Source organism: Vulpes vulpes, chromosome 8 (assembly GCF_048418805.1).
Source record: "Vulpes vulpes isolate BD-2025 chromosome 8, VulVul3, whole genome shotgun sequence".
NCBI classification, from domain to species: domain Eukaryota; kingdom Metazoa; phylum Chordata; class Mammalia; order Carnivora; family Canidae; genus Vulpes; species Vulpes vulpes.
The window spans coordinates 54,167,652-54,190,607 of NC_132787.1; the positions used below are offsets into that span (position 1 = coordinate 54,167,652).

At 37.3% G+C, this 22,956-nt stretch overlaps 1 protein-coding gene and 1 pseudogene across 2 annotated transcripts in view; both read left to right on the plus strand.

Annotated features, from left to right (window-relative positions):
• FMO5 (flavin containing dimethylaniline monoxygenase 5) overlaps positions 1 to 18,494 on the plus strand; it is a 31,538-nt gene extending 13,044 nt beyond the window's left edge. For both annotated transcript variants that reach the window (XM_072766719.1, XM_025983072.2), the window contains exons 3-9: positions 1,420 to 1,608; positions 4,224 to 4,386; positions 5,161 to 5,303; positions 8,653 to 8,852; positions 12,120 to 12,472; positions 13,948 to 14,020; positions 16,906 to 18,494. In XM_072766719.1, coding sequence (XP_072622820.1) covers positions 1,420 to 1,608; positions 4,224 to 4,386; positions 5,161 to 5,303; positions 8,653 to 8,852; positions 12,120 to 12,472; positions 13,948 to 14,020; positions 16,906 to 17,251 — 1,467 coding nt within the window. In that variant the 3' untranslated portion in view covers positions 17,252 to 18,494. The remainder of the gene's footprint in view (positions 1 to 1,419; positions 1,609 to 4,223; positions 4,387 to 5,160; positions 5,304 to 8,652; positions 8,853 to 12,119; positions 12,473 to 13,947; positions 14,021 to 16,905) is intronic.
• LOC112907722 (ras-related protein Rap-1A pseudogene) lies at positions 17,959 to 22,195 on the plus strand (annotated as a pseudogene).
• The last annotated feature ends 761 nt before the right edge of the window (positions 22,196 to 22,956 follow it).

Genomic DNA, 22,956 nt, shown 5'->3' on the forward strand with positions numbered 1-22,956 from the left:
CGGGGTGGGGTAACTGAAAGTTCCAGCCCTCTAATCACTTGGTTGGCTCCTTTTTTTTTTTTTTTTTTTTTTTTTGAGATAGAGCATATGTATGGTGAGGAGCCACAGAAGGAGAGGGAGGGAAAGAATCTCAAGTGGACTCCCCACTCAGTTGGAGTCCAGTGTGGGACTCAGTCTCACAACCCTGAGATTATGACCTGAGCCAAAAATCAAGAGTTGCATACTTAACTGACTGAGCCACTCAGGTGCTCCTTGGTTGGCTCCTTTGGCAATCAGTCCCTAACCTTAAGTGGTTTCCTAAAGTCACCTCATTAACACAACAAAAGACATCTTTATCATTCTTAACACGTAGGAAACTCCAAGGGTTTGGGGAGCTAAGAGTCAGGAACTACAGGCAAGTCCACAAAAATATGCAAAATGTATACAAAGACCAAATACATAGGAGAGATACATTTTGGCTGTCTGAATGACCAAACATATATTTCTTATAAGCCACAATATCACAGGCATTTAGCTTGTTTCTTTTCTATAAATAATGCAGTCTTTAATAGCATTTAACATAACTTTGTCTACTATGCTGAATTTTTCTTAAAAAGGCTGAATAAATTTCAGGGGTTTTCATATACTTGCGACATTGCTCTCCAGAAAACATTGTACTAACTACACTCTCCAGCATACATTCCCATTTCATAAGTTTCTGTTTGTCCTAACACCGACTAACAGTCTTTTAAATGAGTAAAAATGAGGTGACATGGCAACGTATGCTGGAGAAAATAGGAGTTAGTATAATGTTTCCTGGAGAGCAGCCTCACCAGTGTATGATGAACCTTGAAACTCACCAAGGTGTTGAAATATATAAAATATTTGTAAGACTATTATTCAGATGAGCAGTTCTCACTTGGAATCTTATGTCATTGCAATTAAGTGACTACTGAGACTGAACATCTGCTATGGTTTCTTTGTTCACATGTTTAGAACTTCAGCTGGGATAAATGGAATTTCTGGGGGCTGGCTGTACATCTCTGTATCTCAAACATGCTCTTCATTTGTCTGACTTGGGCTTACAGAATGGTAGCTTAAGGTGGTTGGACTTCTTACATAGCTGCTGATTTCTACCAGATTAAGCTAAGAGACAGAGGGCAGAAGCCGTAAGACTACTTAGGACTCTCTTGAAAGCTATTTGGTATCATTCCAACTACATGCTCTTGGTCAAAACCAAGTCACAAAGACAACTCAGATTCAAGGGGAAGAGACTACACAAGGGCACAAATATTGGGAGATGTGGAGGGATGTGTGTGTGTGTGTATAACTTTTTTAAATTGGTATTTCTTTCAGAAAAGTTTTTCAAATGTTTATTGACTGTTTATAAACTGTGAAGTTAATTCTCAGGTTGCTATGTATGCTTCTTATTTAATGCAGGAAAATCCTGAAGAAGGAAGGGCCAGTATTTACAAATCAGTGATCATCAACACATCTAAGGAGATGATGTGCTTCAGTGACTATCCCATCCCAGATCATTATCCCAACTTCATGCATAACTCCCAGGTCCTCGAATATTTTAGGATGTATGCGAAAGAATTTGATCTTCTAAAGTATATTCAATTGAAGGTAGGGAATATTGTGTCTTTGTGTTCAAAGTTGTTTGTCAAATAAATGAATAATATGGCTTCATTGACCGGGGCTTACATGTAAAAGAGTGATTTAATATGCCCATGTATCTATCCTATCCAGACAAAGACTCCATTTTTTTGTCTTCTGTGTGCCTGAAATATATTCATGGAAAGGTCCATTTTCTTTTCTTTTCTTTTTTTTTTTTTAAGATTTATCTATTTATTCATGATAGACACAGACTGAGAGAGAGAGGCAGAGACATAGGCAGGCTCCTCGCAGGGAGTCTGATGTGGGACTCGATCCCACATCGTGGGATCAGACCTGAACCAAAGGCAGGCGCTCAACCGCTGAGCCACCCAGGTGTCCCAAGGTCCATTTTCTATATTTTAGCTACAGATCCTAGAAGCCACCCACCAGAATATTTTCATTCCTTCACTTTATACTATACTATACTATACTATACTATACTATCCGATTGCAATAAAATAAATGAGGGGAAATGTTTTCCCAGTTAGAGAGGGTAATTGACAGGTATGGGAACTTTTTATTTTTTATTTTTATTGGAGTTCAATTTGCCAACATATAGCATAACACCCAGTGCTCATCCCATCAAGTGCCCCCCTCAGTGCCCATCACCCAGTCACATGCACGCCCCGCCCACCTCCCTTTCCACTACCCCTTGTTCATTTCCCAGAGTTAGGAGTCTCTCATGTTCTGTCTCCCTCTCTGATATTTCCCACTCATTTTTTTCTCCTTTCCTCTTTATTCCCTTTCACTATTTTATGTTCTCATTCATTTGGGGTATGGGAACTTAAAACTTCTGAATCCACCACAAGCTGTGGTGCTTTTTGAAGTACTTGCCAATGCATTATTTTTATGTGATAATAACCCAGTGAGGTAGTTATTGGGAAGTTATTGAGGAAGCCAAGAAGTCAAGTCTTGTGTAGGGGGAAGAACATTGAATTGGGGAACAAAAACTTGAGTTCTAGTCTTTGCTCTATGACTAATCAACTTGTGATTTCAGATAAGTAAATTCCTCAACTTTGATGACTCTTGTTTTCTTGTTTGTAAAACAAGATGATTATATTAGATCACTCCAATGCTTTCTTTATGTTGTTAAGTCTTCCATAATTTTCCATCATCTTTAACCATGGCCATAGAAGAACAGATATTTCTGACAGCTGGCAAAAAAGCCTAAATATTCCACCCTTTTTTCCCCTTGTGATGAGAACTATTAGGATTTCTTAACAATTTTCAAATATACCATGCAGTAGTATTATCTATAGTCATCGTGTTGTATATTATTGTATCCCCAGTACCTATTTATCTTATAACAGGAATTTTGTACCTCTTGACTACCTTCATCCAATTCCCCACCCCCACCTCCCTTCTACCTTCTGATCATTCTGCTAAATCATGTTTTTTTCTGTTTAACAATGATAATAAATTGGTAATATCTAGTAACAACTTCCAAAGTAAGTAATTTATAGCTCAGTGACTTCCTTTTATTTGTTTAAACACATTTAACAAGTTTGTTACCACACTAGTCAATGGAGATATAAAAACAAAAGAAGCCGACTTCATAGCATGGTTAGGAGATATAAAAATAAAGAAAAAATTTTTCATAAATTTAACCAAAAAAAGTAAAGAGTCACAGGGTAATAAATGCCCAGTGATTTATATATTGTTAGCTCAGAAGAAGGGTGCTTAACTCATCAGGGCATGAGACAATAGGCCCAAGGGAAGTTTTCTTAGAGGAGATAATATATAAGCTAAATGTTGAAAGGTAAGTAGGAATCTGCCAAATGAAGAAGGAATAAAAGGATGATCCACACAGAGACATGAACCTGTGTAAAAGCAAGAACATTATGGAGAAGAACTGTAAATACTGCAGGGTGACTAGTGTATACAGAAGTGGTATCTCTGAATCCACCAAGACATTATAGTCAGAGACCCTAGAACTACATAGGAACATATTCCTAATGTTTCCTTACGCTGGACAGAATAATGCATTTTTTAAAACCTAAAAATTATACCACTGATTATCCTATCTTGCAGCCTCTTTCTTTGTAATTACTTGTAAAATGGGCATTAAGGGATCCAAAGAGAGGTTCATTTTCATAAAATATGAGCCACTGGGATGTTTCTATACTCTAAGAGAAAGAGTCCTATGACTCAGTCACAAGTTTAAGACTGGACAGTGAGAACAGAACTTGAGGTAAGAAGATGTCCAGGGGTCAGGAGAGGAATAGGCATTTAGTGCATGGAAGGTCTTAGAAGCACAGAAGTTCAAGTTCTGTTCAAGTGTCACATGATATCTTAGGGCATGGTCTAAGAGAACTAGTAGTTTGCACACTTCTAAAAGCAGAGGAGAGTGCAATGTTAACCTGCCAACTATTTTATTTAGCCTACTTCATAGGAGTTTTCTCACTCTGACCACAGCCCAGACCAAAAAGTTCTTATGTGTGGAATATGAAAATCAAATATCCCTACATGGGCTCTATTATGTGATATCAGCCTTGTGTAACACTCTGCAAAGAGAGTTTTGTCAGGGAAGATGTCCACTGTATTGGCTGTGGTTAGTCTCCTATAGCTATCACTTTTCTTTTCAGACCACTGTGTGCAGTGTGAAGAAGCAGCCTGATTTCTCCACGTCAGGCCAATGGGAGGTAGTTACAGAATCTGAAGGGAAAAAGGAGGTACATGTTTTTGATGGAGTCATGGTTTGCACTGGCCATCACACCAATGCTCACTTACCCTTGGAAAGCTTTCCTGGTGAGTAGCCTACAAGGAAGGAGACCCTTGAACCATGCCTGTGACCTGATCTCTGAGGAATGGGAGGATTGTGGCTTGAGTGACTCCTACCTACAGATAAGGCTAATTCTAATTCTACGTGTTCCTCTGAAAGATGTTGGCATAACTTTGATTACTGCCATTTGGGAAATAGAAATAACATTCATTTTGGAGACAAGAGAACAATTAGAGGGCTCTATCTTTGGTTTCACAACAACCTTAGTTTTTCTAAGGATCAAAAGAAAACATGGAATTGATCCATATTAGGTTGAATAAGGACTTTTTCAGCAATCACGTAAACAAAGATTGAGTTTCTAAGGAAGAAATGAAAACATAAAGAATTTAATTATAGTCTTTGACCTAGATTTTCATTTTGAAAAAAAGCACTCTGTATACTTTAGAGTATATGAAAACATATATACTCCAATTGAAATGGGAGTAGGTATTTAAAGATGAAAAAACAAAAGATAAAGTATATTTTCTGCAGCAGTGTGGATTTGAGAGTCTACAAGTCCAAAATACAAACAAATCCTGAGGTAAGCAGGCTATTCATGATAAGAAAGTCACAAGGTTCTGCTCTGAGACTGCGAGAAAAGAAAATAGGCAAAAGTATTCAGAAAGGCAAGTGTGCAGTTGAGTAAAAGGAGACTATATGGAGATGTGTGCTCAAACTCTACACACTGCCAGCAAAATGAATGGTTTGACAGATGAGAGCATATAAACCTTGTCCAATAATTATTTTCCCTTCTCTTTCAGGAATTGAGAAATTCAAAGGACAGTACTTCCATAGCCGAGACTATAAGAATCCAGAGATTTTTGCTGGAAAGAGAGTCATTATAATTGGCATTGGGAATTCTGGAGGAGATCTGGCTGTGGAAATTTGCCACACAGCCAAGCAGGTTTGAATCAGTTAATTATTTACTTTGCTTCACCAAGGAAGCTGTATGTGGACCCACCATAGAGTACAGAAACCTCCACACATAGCCCATCAGTGCTAATGGCAAACAGGGCTTGGCTCTGTTGCTTCGGTTGGCAACATTACGATGATGATATGACGGAGCCAGTGTTCCCTATTAGATTCCCATCATTCAGTTGACCTCACACTAAATAATCCCAAGGATCCCAATGAGCTGTCTCTTCTGAGTATGCCTCTGACTTTGAAGACCAAGCAGTTGCTTGGTTGAACGCAGCATTCAGAATGCTCCTGTTTAGGCCACCAGAAGTGCCACACTCTTATGTGAAGGAAAGCACACTGGTTTAGTGGAAGACTTTGCACTCATAGGATTTTCCTTTTCACTCCCCAGTTGAAAATAGAAACAGTCTAATCTTTCCAAAGAACATGGATATACGTATGAAAAGCATTCATGCTGTAGCATGCACATGTGCAAGGAGTTTACCCCAGCCTTTACATACAGTTAGGTAATAGAATGACATTCATACTTAAGCAATTTCTATGTCCTAGAGGTTTTTTGTTTTGTTTTGTTTTCTTGCGTCATAGATTTTGAACTGGGAAGAAAATGTCTTCATTATAAATTCCCAGAAAAAGACATGTCATTGTTATATCTTGTTATTCATGTCTTTACTGAATAACTTTATTGGCAATAGGTAAGTGTCTGGTCGTTTTCCAGCAACTTTAATTAAGCTGTGTTCCTTCGCAAATATGTTTTAAATGTTTTTAAATGGGAGTTTAATGCCACAACTTTGTTAAATGATTTACCCAGAAATTCCCATTCAATAGCACTTCTCAGTATTGTCCCCATCTATCACCACAAAAGTAATTTCATATATTACTTCATAAATTAATTCAACAACTTTCATCAGAAAATAGGTATATAGGGCAGCCCCGGTGGCGCAGCGGTTTAGCGCCGCCTGCAGCCCGGGGTGTGATCCTGGAGACCCAGGATCGAGTCCCACGTCAGGCTCCTTGCATGGAGCCTGCTTCTCCCTCTGCCTGTGTCTCTGCGCCTCTCTCTCTGGGTCTCTCATGAATAAATAAATAAAATCTTAAAAAAAAAAAGAAAAAAAAGAAAATAGGTATATAAACAAAAAAGGGTAAAAATTTGTATGGGTGTTATGATAAAAGAGTGTGCAAGGTATGTTTATGGTGACCCAAAGCATGAGTCACTGGTTTTAATATCACCTTAATATCTTTAACATTAATATCACTGGCTTATCGAATGGTCAGTTATAAGGAAGCTGGGCCTTCCATGCAGGGAGAACTCTAGATTGCTAAAGAACAAAGCATCCAGGGCAGCCCCGCTGGCGCAGCAGTTTAGTGCTGCCTGCAGCCCAGGGCATGATCCTGGAGACCCTGGATCGAGTCCTACGTCAGGCTCTCTGCATGGAGCCTGCTTCTCCCTCTGCCTGTGTCTCTGCCTCTCTCTCTGTGTCTCTATGAATAAATAAATAAAACCTTAAAAAAAAAAAAGAAGAACAAAGCATCCAGAGTAGGTGGAGATATGTGGCTGTGTCTGAGAAAGCCTGGGGACAACACACAGCACAACCATGTCTGCATGGCAGGGGCAACACCAGCACACCACTAATGCAAGCCAAAGAAACACAATTGCCAGGTTCTAACTTTTTGCTTTATATATTAAATTGTATTTATTAGAAGTTATTTGTAGATCAAAAAAATTTTAATGGACCTAAAAGTTTCAGCATATCAGGGAAGTTTTGGTATAATAAGTTTTGTGGTATAATGCTTTTGTAAAGTTCTAGAAGACATACGTTTCTTATAAAACAATCTTCCTTACATTTTTTTCTTATAAATCTGGATTTGTAAATACAGTGTTTGCTTAAAATCAGGAACAGATGGAAAACTGAATTGAGAAGTATGATGATAGCCATTAAGCATTTATTGAATGTTTACTATATGCTCCACCCTTTGCAAAAACACTATTTAATTCTCACAACAGCCTTGTGATGTATTATTGTCACTACTTTATACATAGGGAATCTTTTAATTGAGACTCTGAGCATTTATATTATTCACATATTTATATAACAGAAGTTATACAGACTGCACACAAAGCTGTGTGTTCCTGAGACCAGGCATGCTCTTTCAACTGTGACATGTAAAACAGCTTAATCATCAAAGTATATACGGTTACCATCAGTGAGAATGTATGAATGAAGTACATTATTATCCCTCTGTAGACTGATCACTTTTTTATATGAGAGCTTACGCAAAAGACTATAAAGCAGGTGTTATACCTTACAATCCTGGAAACTGTATCCTGAGAGTTTTGAATGGAAAGGGACACTTTCACCAGGTAGTTGAATGTCAAAACTTTATCAGCTCTGAACGTGAACTTTAGCCAGCAGAGGACACATAAAGACTGATCAGTTTCCTGTTGTTTTAGTAGTGATCTGCAGTTTTTCCATTAAATAATCAATGAAACATTTCTTCAAGCACAAGCTTTGGGGTTGTCAGACCTGGGTTGGAAATTCAACTCTGCCACATACTAACTGTATGATCTCAGGCAAGTTATTCATCGTCTTCATGCCTATCATTGTTAAATGAGGATAATAATATCTACTTTCAGAGGTTGTTACATTGATTAAATAAGAATATAGATAAAGGACCTGGCATAGTGACTTGCAGGCCACAATTCTCAATCAATGGAAGTAATGATGATGATGTGTTGGGGAGACTAAAAGACATGTATGCTGTACCTCCCACCCTGGAGGAAGCACATTTGCAGGACAGAAATAAGAGTGTAAAAAGTTTAATAGCAATATAAATGATAAATAGTGGGGTTTTTTAGGTAATGCAAATAATGTCAAAAGCAAAAAAGACTAAGGGTTTTAGATTAAATGATGTCCAGTTGCTTTCCACTCTACTGCTTCTTGATTTTAAATAAGTTGGACAAGTGGTAAATGCTAGAGAAGCTCAGAGGATGGAGAGAAAATTGTCATGTAAAACAGTCAGTGGTGTCTTATGGAGGAGGCACACTTGATCTGATCTTAAAAAGGCTTTGGAGAATTAAGAGATTAGGTGACTTTTCAAGGAGGCATAATGACATTAAACAAATGCAGTGGTGGTTCAGAGAAAGATTCTTGGTTAGTGAATGTACTAATTTAATTGTATACTTAGTGTTTCAAAAGGAAAATTGCAAGAAATTAAAAAAAGATTGTGCAGGGACTAAAAAGATGGAGTTTGAACTTAATCTTGAAGGGAGTGAGGTGCTATTAAAGGATTATGAGCAGAGGATGGCAAAAGCAAATAATTTTTTTCCCATGCCCCAGGTTTTCCTCAGCACCAGGAGAGGGGCTTGGATCCTCAATCGTGTAGCAGACTATGGATATCCTTTTGATGTGTTACTCTCTTCTCGATTTAATTATTTTCTTTCGAAGATTTGTGGTCAATCATTAATAAACAATTTTTTGGAGAAAAAGATGAACCAAAGGTTCGACCATGAAATGTTTGGTCTAAAGCCTAAACACAGGTATGTTGCCACGATGGTAGCAGGGCAGTGATAGCCAAGGCACAAGAATAAGGACTGTTCACACAGGCTAACAGTATAGCTACTTCTATCCGTACATTAAGAAAATCCACAGATCTGAGATCAGATTTCTACCTTGCCCCTTTAGAAGTCCAGGATCTACTGATCTGTAATCTTCAACCTATGATTCTCCTTGGCATTATTCATTTTATCATTGTCTCAGATACAAGCTCTTTTTACATGATACCCAGTAACAACAACAAAATGGTAGATGATGGCTGTGTATCATTCATTCATTCATTCATTCATTCATCCAACAGTGAGCACCTGTTATGAGCCAAGTATAATTCTCATTCTGTGCATGAGAATAGAGACTAAAGACCTAATAGTAATTCTAATACAAATAATAACACCTTACTTTTCTGAGTACTTAATATAAGCACATGGGTAAATGAGTTACATATATGAACTCATTTAGTCCTCACAACAACTCTAAGGTTAGTACTATTTTTTAATCTTCATTTTGCAGATATAAAAACTGACAGAAAAATTAATTTGTCACACAAGAAATAAATGTCAGATTCGAGAAATGGATCTTACCTTAAATACTCTAAGGAGAAGACAGGCAATAGAATATGATAAATACATGGAGTGCTATGGGGGTATGAAGCGGCAGTCCTCACATAGTCAAGGAGGTAGACTGTGAAAGCATTTCTAGAGGCTGATTTTAAATGCTTTTTCCCAACTTTTTTTTTTAATGTTTAGATTTACTTACTACAAAACAGTAAGTACAGAGTGCCTATATACCTTTTACTTAGATTCACCTATCAATAGTTTGCTATGTTTGTTTTCTCTTTCTCCCTCTCTCTGAAGATAGATAAATCCCTGTATATTCAGCATCCATCGATCCACAGATACATACATACATATTTTTTCCTGAACCATTTGAGAGTAAGTCACAGTCACTTAGACACTTTACCCTACATTCTTCAACATATATTGCCTAAGAAGTAGGGCATTCCCCCACATAAACATAACATAGTGACCACACAGGAAATTCAGCATTGATAAAATACTATTATCTAATAATTGACATATTCAAATTTCCCAAATTGTCCCAAAAGTATCATGTACAGCTCTTTTATTTTTAAATCTGGAATCCTTTCAGGTATTATCCCATGGCATTTAATGGTCATGTCTCTTTAATCTCTCTTCTTCTGAAATAATTCACCATTTTTTTGACATACACTTTTTTAAGAAGAATTGAGCCAATTGTTTTATAGAAAAGCTCTAAGCTTGGACTTGCATAGTTGTTGTACCTTTACTGTATTCAGGTTAAACATTCTGGCACAAATTCTCATAGGCTACATTGTGCCTTCTTTGTGGATCATGCCAGCATTCATATGATATCAGTTTATCAGCATTAATGATATTAAATTTGATCACCTGGTTAAGGTGGCACCTACCAGGTTTCTCCTTTGTTTTTTGTTTTTTTTTTAGATTTTATTTATTTATTCATGAGAGATATGCAGAGAGAGGCAGAGACATAGGCAGAAGGAGAAGCAGGCTCCCTGCAGGGAGCCTGATGTGGGACTTGATCCCAGGACCCCAGAACCATGACCTGAGCCAAAGGCAGATGTCACCCAAGTGCCCCTAGGTTTCTCCTTTGCAAAGACTTTTTTCCTTTGATCAGTGGGGTGATACTTTGAGACTATGCTCCTCAACAATCTTTCACTCATTTATTTCACCCATTTATGGAAACTAGCATTTATAACATTGGTGATTACAAAATTAATTAAGCCTGGAATAATAGGAGCTAGTCAAGTAAATAGGATAAGGAAGTAGCATTCTAGTTATAAGTACAAGGTCTTAGAATATGAAAAATACATTTTTCTCTGGAACTTCATGTAGTCTGGTTTGGCTGGACTATAATAAAATGACAAAGATGAAAGAGTGATTGTGTACATCTCTAGCCTCATTGGACAGGTATATTAAAACTTTTGTATACTCTGCTAAATAAAATATGTGGAATGAAGACAGTCCAGAGCCCTTAAAAGATTTCAAGCAAGTGAGTGACTAATAATAAATATATTTTTGAAAAATAAACAGATAAATATATTTTGGAACAACCACTCCAAAAATGATGTAGAAGACAGACTGAGGGAGATGGAGCAGCAGGCCCTAAAGACAATTTTAATAGTCTAGATAAGATAGAAAATAGATAAAACTATTTTGGGGATGTTAAGTGGAGAAAGGGAAAAGCCCATGCAACCAGATATTAAGATTCACAGTTTTGTGGCTTGGGCAACTATGTAGATGGTGGTATGGTTTGTGAAAAGCAGTAGTTTGGAGAAAAATATAAAATCATGAGGTCAGAATGGAAACAGAATCTGTATCTAAAAGGTTAGAGTCAAAGCATAACCAAATGCAACAAACCAGTGATAGTAATGCCATGTTCCTGAGGCTAGGCCAGCTCTATCTAAACATGATGGGCTGAGAATTCTCAGAGCCTGTTAACTAAGGGTCCAAAGACCCAGACTGATTTTGAGAAAGGTCCAAGGCAACAGAAATCCTATTTTTTTTGGCACCCTTATCCTATGCTGTTTCTGGAAAATACTGCTTAACAGACTCAGTGGCTCCCAAGGAAATTCATAGAAAACCATTTTCATGTAAATTCTAAAATCCTAGTCTGTGTAACCTTGGGCAAGCCACTTAACTTCTTTAGGCCTCAATTTCCTCACCTCTAAACCTAGATAATGACACCTGTTCTGCCTCCTTTTTTGGTTTTGTGTGAGACTCAAATGAATGTATATATAATCAATTTGTAACTATATACATGTAATTTATTATACAGTTTGGAAAATGATGGTCTAATTCTAGCCCTTGGGTCTTTGAAACTAGAAATGAGACTCAACAGAGTATAGATAGTTCAGTTTTCCAGACTTACTGATATGTGGATAGAAACTATAGGCCTGTAGCCTTATATCACTGAGAATATTACTACTATTCCTTGAGAAACCATATATATACTCTTCAGATAAGACCATTCTTCTTTTACTTCTCCAATGTCTTCTCTTTCACTGCCATCCAGGGCCTAACTTCTGCTCTGAGATCCTGATCTGTGCCAAGCTGGTATATGCTAGACCTTTCCCAAACTTCATGGATAGACCAAGAGAGAAAGAATCTTCATCAAAGTAAAATTTTGTTTACATGTTACTGGTCTCATTTTTCCTTTCTCTCCTATCTCCTTCTTCTGGTCTTTATTCACAGAGCTCTGAGTCAGCATCCAACAGTGAATGATGACCTGCCAAATCGTATAATTTCTGGCTTGGTGAAGGTGAAAGGAAATGTGAAGGAATTCACAGAGACGGCTGCCATATTTGAGGATGGCTCCAGGGAAGACAACATTGATGCCGTTATCTTTGCCACAGGCTATACCTTTGCCTTCCCTTTTCTTGAAGATTCTGTCCCAGTAGTAAAAAACAAGATATCCCTTTATAAAAAGGTCTTCCCTCCTAACCTGGAAAAGCCAACTCTTGCAATCATAGGCTTGATCCAGCCTTTGGGTGCCATTATGCCTATTTCAGAGCTGCAAGGACGCTGGGTCACTCAAGTATTTAAAGGTAGGTGACCATGCAAGTTGACTACCTAACTACCTAGTGGGTATGTTTAATTATGTTCTTGCTTTTAAAATAGCTGAAACAGTGTGTATGACTGTAACAGTACCTGTCAAAAAATTAGTACTCAAAAATTATTTTTGAGTGAACGTAAAGTAATAACTTATAACTGTAGACATATATTAGAATCTCCTGGGAAATTGTCCCAAAATAGGTATGCTTTGCCTGGTGGTGTTTATGTAATAAATCTAAGGTGAGGCAGACATAAGATCTCTGAGAAAATATTCCTCCATTGATTTCAATGTGTCAAAAATTAAGACCTAGTTAGAGACTAGTCCAGAATGTTTAAGATCAACCTCTCAAATTCCTACTTTTCCCCTCTTTAAGTTTTGGCAAGGAGAACATGAGAAAAAACTTTGGGGTTTGGGATAGTAGGCTTATTATGAGTCAGGAGAATGATATGGCTTCTACAAGGCTTGATTATATCTAGCATCATTAAATAATTATAATGTCCTATAACTTACAATTGTTCCTCTCTAAACTGGTCAGCACTTAACCAAAGACTTTTAATTTATTTTATTTTTTTAATTTAATTTATTTTTTTAATTTAATTTTATTATTTATTTTTTATTTAAAAAATTTTTTTGCCAAAGATATTTTAATAGTGAAACTGGAGTGCATGAAAAGGAGAGAGACAAGATTGATGAAAGAATCTGAAGTACAACTGAAGGAGCCAGAGAGGTTTACCTAGAGAAGATAACATTCAGGGAAGATTGTAGAATTCCCTTCAAATGTTTGAAGAATGTCCCATAGCAAAATATATTATTTGCTTATCATTATCATTTCAAATGGTTGAATCAGAATCAAGGAGTGAAACTTAAAGAGTTGCACAAAATCAGCTTAACATTAAAAAGAAACTTGACAACTTTTTTTTTTTTTTGTCAGCTATTGCCATTTTAAGATGGAATGGGCTGCCTCTGAAATTGTGAAGAATCCAAACAGAATAGGAAAACATTTATCTTAATAGGACTTTTGGTAGAAAATGGGATCAAGAGTTTATTTTTCCATCTTTCTCTCTGTGGTATAAAGCGTCTTTGTTACAAAGAGTACAAATGTGGATGTGGTTCCCCTACTCTGCCCTTTTACTTCCTTATTTTTCACATACTTTTGGGATGATTTATCATTTCCTCATGTCCATTATTTCATTTCCCAATGAGGAAGATGATGTTAAGGAGGAGGAAGATATTGGTTAGAAGGCAGAATAGGAGAAATATCTTGCAAAGACAAAGTAGAATAGAGTAAGTTACTGTCAGTAATGTCATATTGTGGTGGTGATAGGCTAAGGTGATCAAGTGGATTGTAACCTCCTTAGTTATGGAAAATTATCCTCTATTTCTTTGAGTTCTCCATGTATAGTAATTATAGAATTTTTGTTCCCAGTGAGGTAATTTTACACTTAAAATTTTTATTTTCCTCTTTAGGGCTAAAGACATTGCCCTCAGAAAGTGAAATGAAAGCAGAAATAACTAAGGCTCAAGATAAAATTGATAAAAGGTAAGAAATTCTCCCAGGAGGGTTTGTGATTAATTTTCTACTTTGTTAGCTCTTAATTAGATTGATGTTGCACTGTATTAATTTTTAAAAATACTTGCTTATATGAGAGAGCACATGCAGCAGGGAAGGACAGGGGGAAAGGAAGAATCTTAAGCAGACTCCGCACTGCACATGGAGCCTGACTTAGGGCTCGATCCCACCATTCTGAGATCACACCTGAGCCGAAACCAAGAGTCAGATACTTGGGACGCCTGGGTAGCTCAGTGGTTGAACGTCTGCCTTCGGCTCAGGTCATGATCCTGGAGTCCTGCATCGGGCTCCCTGCAGGGAGCCTGCTTCTCCCTCTGCCTATGTCTCTGCCTCTTTCTGTGTGTCTATCATGAATAAATAAATAAAATCTTAAAAAGAAAAAGAGTCAGATACTCAACCAACTGTGCCACTGACATGCCCCTATTATATTATATTTAATCTTCCTTGTGTTACTTGAAAGATTTAGATTACATTTTGAAGGGAAGGGAAATAGTAGTTTGTGACAATAAAATGGAGAAATAGCACCAAGTGGTTTGAATATGCATGGAAAAGGAGAGAAAGGAATTTAAAAGCCAATGATTAGAACCTAAAAGAAAAGTCAAGTAGGAAAAAGCACATGGAGAGAAAATCAGGTATATTAGTTTTGGTAGGAGTGCTTGAAATGCTAGTGGAGCTCCAAAGGAGAGAATGTCAATGAATTAATGGGAGAAAGATACGGTCCAGTTACAAATCTGTAGGTAGATTTATAAATTAGTATAGGCTACTTTGCTGGCTGTCATCATGTGACAACATACCCAGGTCATAGTGGCTCATGAGTGTGATTTGGGAAGGTGGTAACATCAACTAGTTGCTTGGGTAAACATGGTAAGTCAGCAATCTGAATTTCAGAACTTGAGTTTATTCACTGGATGATTTTTATTTGGACAAAGTGGAAGTTGATGGTAAGTTCTAAATTTTTATAGAAAAGTCAGAGGTACAGTCATTCCAAGGCCAAAGAGGTAATCTTCTTTAATTGATTGCACTAGCATAACTCTCCCCTATCTGGCAAGAGGAGAAAGCTTACGTTAACCCTGATATCCTTTCTAGGTACTCTATTTCCCTTCTTAATTTCACTACCAAATTTCTACAAGAAATATTCTATAATATATGCTCTAAATTCTCACTCTTTTCTGTCTCCTAACCCTCCTGCATTATAACTTCCATCCTTAATTCTGCAACTGCTGTCTTGAAGGTAATCCATGACCAACCCCATTTTTCTTCTACTTCTGAGTTTGGTGCTTCTAAATGTCTCTTCCTTCATAAAGTGTTTACTTTCCTCGATTTTCTGGCAGTAAACTATCCTATTTCAACTTTCCTCCTCTCTTTCCTTTGACTTACTTTTGTCTAACTACCTTCTGACTGTAAGCAGTCCCCAAAGATAGAATATAAGGATCACCTTTGTACACAGAGTGTTTCATACACATGAGTTTATTTAATCCTTGCAACAACCCTATAAGGCTGGTACCAGTGAATCCCGGTTGTGAAACCTTCATGAATACTCAGCTCTTGACTCAACTACTATAAGGTAAATGCCTAGAGGATAAAGGCTTAGAGAACCTTGAGCCAATATAACATCCATAAGGGGAGGCTCTCAAATTCTTTCCTGTTTCGTCCCATTTCCATGAAATTAGTCCCATTTCAATAAATTCCAATTTGACCATCTGTTAGTTCCTCTGGAATTCCATCTTATCGATTCTACCTCAAATTTATTTTCTATCATTTTTTCCTGTCCTTGTTTTTGGATTCCCCATGTAATCTCAATTAGTTTGACTTGGCTTTTCTCCTGCTTCCTTTCTGTCCTACTATAATTTATTTTCCTTATGGGAAGTAAAAAGAGTTATCAGTTAGCTCTCTCTCTCTCTCTCTCTCTCTTTTAAAAGATTTATTTCCTTATTCATGAGAGACACAGAGAGAGAGGCAGAGACATAGGCAGAAGGAGAAGCAGGCTCCCTGCAGGGAACCCAATGCGGGACTCCATCCAGATCACAGGATCATGCCTTGAGCCAAGGCAGAAGGCTCAACCACTGAGCCACCCAGGCGTCCCTCAGCTCTCTAAATCACATTCCTTCCACAAGTATCTGTTACTATATTTTCTCATAAAAAGTTGTAGCTCTTCAAATCTGCACTTGGTGTAATCACTCCATCTGGTTCTGTTTGGACGGCCACTTCCTTTTGTGGGATAAGTCATTCTCCCCCTCCTTTTAGGATCCCAAATTAGCACTGGGCCTGGGTCTGTGGACCCCACTACCACTGCCCTCATAAAACAATTGAAAATCCCAAATCTGAGAATTTTGGTGATGAGCACTCTCATAACATCAGAGTTTTCTGTATCTGTATCTGCTATATTTGACTCTCTTTATCAATCCTTGCTTTCTACAACATGCCTCTTTTACCATAGGTAGTACCCATAGATATTCCACGCTCATTTTTCACACTTATTCGTACTTTATTCCTTCACTCTGCTGCTCCCCTGACTTGTAACACTTTGTCATTTGCTATCAGATATATCCTCCACATCCTTCAAGGACTTATTGCTCTATTTTAACTACCCTCCTCTAACATTTCTATTTAGCAATACAAAACCATACAATATATTAAAAGTCTTATATTCCTTTCTCCCTCATGTGTACATATGTTATATCCCCCAGTAGATTATATAAGATCCTTAAGATTGGGGACAACGTCTTGCCTTTCTTCTCTGTTTTCTACAGCTCCTAGCCAAATATGGAACCAATAACAGGTATTCAGAAGCATTGAATAATTGACTGATTGATTGAATTGATGATAGGCCATGGTTTTTGTCTTCCCTTTTTCAGGTATGTGGAGAGCCAACGCCATACTATTCAGGGAGACTATATAGATACCATGGAAGAGCTTGCTGATCTGGTGGGTGTCAGGCCCAATCTGCTGTCTCTGGCCTTCACTGACCCCAAACTGGCAATACAGCTATTTTGGGGACCCTGTACTCCAATCCAGTATCGTCTACAAGGCCCTGGAAAATGGGATGGTGCCCGAAAAGCTATTCTCAGCACAGAAGATCGTATCAGGAAGCCAATGATGACCAGAATAATTGAAAGCAGTACTTCCACGACTTCAACAATAACAATGGTCAGGTTTATGGTGGCTGTTGTTTTCTTTGCTATAATTATGACCTACTTTTAGCTGTCCATTTGTCATTGCTCCAGTTTTCTTTGGAAAACTGGATCTAGAGATGCCTTCAGAATCTGATGAGATTGAACACCTCTCAGCTTCACATTGCCCAAGAATCTTCTTTTGTTTTTCTTACCAAAGCATTAATCCTCTGTCCTCTTTTCCCTACAATGAGATTATAGACTTTCATTCATATTGATTTCCCTCTCTTCCTTCTATGACCCATCACTTTTTCCTTTCAGTAACCCCTGAATTTATGAGCTCAGGTATTCTTTTAGTCATCTTTGTATGTCCTTAGCAGACTTCTTGACATGTGGTATGTGCTTAATAAATTTTTGTTGTTTATCAAATATTATGGTGGGGAGCACTCAATATCTATATAAGAAATGGTTACTCCATGTAATTCTGTGTCTGATAGGATTTGGTTTCCTATTAGAAGCTCAATATTTTGTTTGTTTTTAATATTGTAACTAAAAGTGTATCTCCTGAGATATAAGAGAAATATTGGTCTTGTATACATCTAAGATAAGATAAACAATCATTTTATTTTTCTAGCTATTCACTAGTGTGTCTGATTCTGATTCTTTTAACTCTTTTCCCCTAAGCAATGTATCTTTCTTTTTTCTTTATTTTTTCAATGAGAAAACTACCTTCAACTTTCTAGGCTCATGAATCATTCTGATAATCTAGCATCTGTCAATAGGTTCAACTTGGTTAAAATGCCTGGGATTTTAGATAAGAGTCTAATCAGTAAAAGCCTTGTTCTGTTCATGTCTCACAAGTTCAGTAAGTGTTAACTGCTGGGCACATCGAATTTCATAAAAAAATAATACTGGATATACCAGTCAGGTTTATATTCATAAATAAGTTGTTGTGCAATACATTTTTCCATTGCTGCCTATTATTTAACGAAAGATTAAATCTGAATAAGGAACAATAGTAGCAAGTATTATCTTTCCCAATGTGAATACACATAAGAGAACAGAAATGTGAGAACAACTTCTTCCTATTTCTTCCCTAAAACTTGTGATACTAGTGATTTATCATCTGTAAAAATGGTCTTAGTATTTTACAACCTGCAGGTTATTCTAGTTCAAAAATAAAAGTTGCTTGCTTCTTTTTCATTTTCTTCTTTTAACCTATAAATTTACCTCTTTTAACATGTGAGCTTTTTGAATTCAATAGTCCTTTGATAATGTAATATCATCATCAGTATCTCAGTTTCCTCTTTAAATAAAAAGTGTATCATTCTAAATTCATTGACTCTCTCATTTTACTTACAATATGCAAGGTTACCAAAAAATCATTGGTTAACTTCTAAACCAAGCTAAAAGTAAGTTGTGAGTAAGAAACTGAACTAAAAACAACTCAAGATACAAAGCCCTAGTTGCTGATGACTATATACTAATATTCATCAATTTACCATACCTTGCTTTTGTAATTATGTTGAAAGGTTATATCACTTTCCCATTATATAATTTTCCTTTATATTACACACATGCACAGACACACACACACATTGTTGTGCCAGAAAGTAAGAAAGTGCTCAAAAAGCAAACCTGATAGGAATATGTCAAAGGGATACAGAAGCCAACTGAAAGTGGTCTCAATGGTCAAAGACAAGACAATCTGAACAACAAAATAAATGACCTAATGTAATATATCCTGTATGGGAACTGGAACATAAAAAGAAGATTAGGTAAAAATTAAACAGGCAAGTGTGTTCTGGAGGTGCAGCCAGTGATGCTGCTACTCTGCTGAGCCAGAGCAGGAGCCATTACACAGAGGAGGAGGCCCGGACCTCGGTGGAGCAGGCGGGGATAGATTCTCAGAATTAAGATAACTGGATCAGAGGGTGGTTACCCTGTATATAACAGTGTGTATCTCACTGCACCTTCAATGGCACTGAATGTCAGTATTTAAAAAGACATCGTGCATGAGTACCAACTAGTAGTCCTTGGTTAAGGAGGTGTGACAGTTCAGTTTGTTCCTGGAATTTTTGTTGAAAAATATGATCTAATGATAGAAGATTCCTACAGAAAGCAAGTTGAAGTAGATTGCCAACAGCACACGTTCAAAATTCTGGACACAGCAGGACAGAGAAATTTACAGCGATGAGGGATTTGTATATGAAGAATGGCCAAGGGTTTGCACTAGTATATTCTATTATAGCTTAACCCATGTTTAATGACTTATGGGACCATTTGATGGGTGAAGGGCACAGAGGATGTTCCAATGATTTTGGTTGCCAATAAATGTGGCCTGGAAGATGAATGAGTAGTTGGCAAAGAATAGGTCAGAATTTAACATGACAGTGATGTGACTGTACCTTTTTAGAATCTTATGCAAAGTCAAAGATCAACATTAATGAGATATTTTATGATCTGCTCAGACAGATAAATAGGAAAGAAATCATATCTCCTACTTTAGACATGTAATAAGCACCTCTGGGCCAGATTACAGGTATGAACTGTTGCCTAACTGGGAAGTATTAGCATTCCAGACTTCAAATGGGATGGAAGCTGAAGAGGCTTCTCTTGTTTTACACATTTTGTGAAGAAATGAAATCTTATGTAGGTTTCCATGAATCCCCTGAAGAAAAAAATTGTTCTCTGTATATCTTTTGGAAAATAAGACAATATTCTTCCTTTGCAATAGCAGTTATAATGGATGTGAAAATAAATATACTTGATTCTAATATGATTATACAAAAGAGCATAGATGCATGTCACATGTTAGGTATTGCTATTATAATCAAATGATTTCATATTGACCTTTTATCTCAAAGATTTATTTATTTTAGAGTGTACATGCAAGCAGGGGAAGGGGCAGAGAATACCAACCCAACTCCATACTGAGCATGGAACCTGATGCAGGGCTTGATCTCATGACCTTGAGATTATGAGCTGAGACAAAATTTTTAAATTAAAAAATTAAAATTAAAAAAAGAAATATATTTATTTGGTTCAGGATTTGAACCAGAACCACATTCTAGTGGAATTGTCTCAGAAAGAGGAAGACTATTGGATAGTACCATTTATTTAAATTACTATGTTTTGGAGGAGTTAAGATGGCAGAGTAGAAGGGGGATCCTAGGTCACCTCATCCCTTGAATATGGCTAGATCAACATCAAATCATTTTTGACAACTAGGAAATCAATCTGAGGATTAAGAAAATCTGCACAATTGTGGAGGGAGGGAATTTGATAGATGCAAGGTTCAGAGACATGAATTGGGGAAGAGAAAATCCACAGTGCTATAGAGAGGAGGGAGCCCTTTTCATGGAGAGAAGTCAAGGAGAGAAGGAGAGAATGGAAGATAGAGTGGTACACTGGTTTTGTCTATGAGGCTGTGGTGTGGGGATCCCCTGAGTCACATTGGGAGAGAACATTTCCCTTCCCGGATTACATTTGGAAGACGGTATATTACCTCTCCATGGATAAAAGACCCACCAGGTGCCACTGAGAAGCCATTCAAAAGTCAGGCACAGAGACATGCACAGAAGGCAGATAACATGGTCATAGCTTTTCACTATGCTTCACCATGGACTCCAGGCACTTTTGTGGCCATGCAATTGCTTTTCTGAGACAGAATGGCGCTGGGTGTAGTGCTCTAAGATTCCCCTCTGGGAGAGGAGAGTGGGTCCATGCATTGCTGAGTCCTTTATGATTTGGAGTTTTGAATCCCAGCTGCTGGCCAGAGATAAAACATAAAAGAGAGTATGCCAATGGCCTGGGCACAGATAGGTTGGGGGTGGGGATCTGATAAGAGCTTGGGACACAGGAAGGGAAATTGTTTGCTTTCCTGGGGGAAGAGACAGACATTCAAGCCCAAGAGTCACAGAGAACTCCCTCTCAAAATCAACAAAAATAGGTCAACACCAAGACATATCATAGTGAAACTTGCAAAATACAAAGATAAAGAGAGAATTCTGAAAGCAGCTAGGGACAAAAGGTCCTTAAACTACAAGGTAGACACCTATGCTTAGCAGTACATCTGCCCACAGAAACTTGGCAGACCAGAATAGAATAGCATGATATATTCAATGTGCTTAATGAGAAAAATAGGCAGATGAGCATACTTTATCTAGCAAGGCTGTCATTCAGAATAGAGGAGATGAGGAGTTTCCAGAACAGGGGTCCCTGGGTGACTCAGTTGGTTAAGTGTCTGCTTAAGGCTCAGGTCATGATCCCAGGGTCCTGGGATTGAACCCCACTTTGGGCTTTCTGCTCAGTGGGGAGTCTGCTTCTTCCTCTTGCTCTGCCCTGCTCATGTTCTCTCTCACTCTCACACTCTATCAAATAAATAAATAAAAATGTTTAAAGATTTTATTTATTTATTCATGAGAGACACACAGAGAGAGGCAGAGACATAGGCAGACAAGGAGCCTGATGTGGGACTCGATCCTGGACCCCATGATCATGCCCTGAGCTGAAGGCAGACACTCAACTGCTGAGCCACCCAGGCATCCTATAAATTAAATCTTAAAAAAAAAGAAAGAATAAAAGAAGAAGAAGAAGAAGAAGAAGAAGAAGAAGAAGAAGAAGAAGAAGAAGAAGAAGAAGAAAGGAAGAAGAAGAAGAAAGGAAGGAAGAAGAAGAAGAAAGGAAGGAAGAAGAAGAAGAAAAGAGGAAGAAGAAGAAGAAGAAGAAGAAGAAGAAGAAGAAGAAGAAGAAGAAGAAGAAGAAGAAGAAAGAAAGAAAGAAAGAAAGAAAGAAAGAAAGAAAGAAAGAAAGAAAGAAATGAAAGAAAGAAAGGAAGAAAGAAATGAAAGAAAGAAAGGAAGAAAGAGAAAAAGGAAGAATTTCCAGGACAAACAAAACTAAAAGAGTTCATGAACACTAAACCAGCCCTGCAAGAAATATGAAAGGGGACCCTTTGAGTGGGAAAGAAAGACCAAAAGCAACAAAGACTAGAAAGAACCAGAAACAATATAGAAGAACAGTGACTTTATAGGTAATATTATGGTACTAAATTCATATCTTTCAATAATCACTCTGAATGTGAATGAACTAAATTCTCCAATGAAAAGACACAGAGTATGAGAATGGATTAAAAAAAAAAAGACCCAGTGATATGCTAGTTACAAGAGATTATTTTAAAACCAAAGATACCTCCAGATTGAAAGTGAGAGGATGGAGAACCATCTATCATGCTAATGGACATCAAAAGAAATCTGGAGTAGCCATGCTAATATCAAAGTGGATTTTAAGCCAAAGGCTGTAATAACAGATGAAGAAAGGCGCTATATCATAATAAAAAGGATCTATCCAACAAGAAGATGTAAAAATTTTAAATATTTATGTTCCCAACTTGAAAGCAGCTGAATATATGAAAGAGTTAATAAAAAACATAAAGAAACTCATGGATAATAATACAATAATAGTAGGAGATTTTAATACCCCACGTATGGCAATGGACAGATCATCTAAGCAGAAGATCAACAAGGAAACAATGGCTCTGAGTGACACACTGGACCAGATTGACTTAACATATATTCAGAACATTTCATCCTAAAGCAGCAGAATACACATTCTTTTCAAGTGCACATGAAACATTCTCCAGAATAGATCACATACAGGGTCACAAATCAGACCTGAACCAGTACAAAAAGATTGAGATCATACCACACATATTTTCAGAACAAAACACTATGAAACTTGAAGCCAACCACATGAAAAAAAATTATAAAATTTTTAAAAATTTGAAACTTGAAG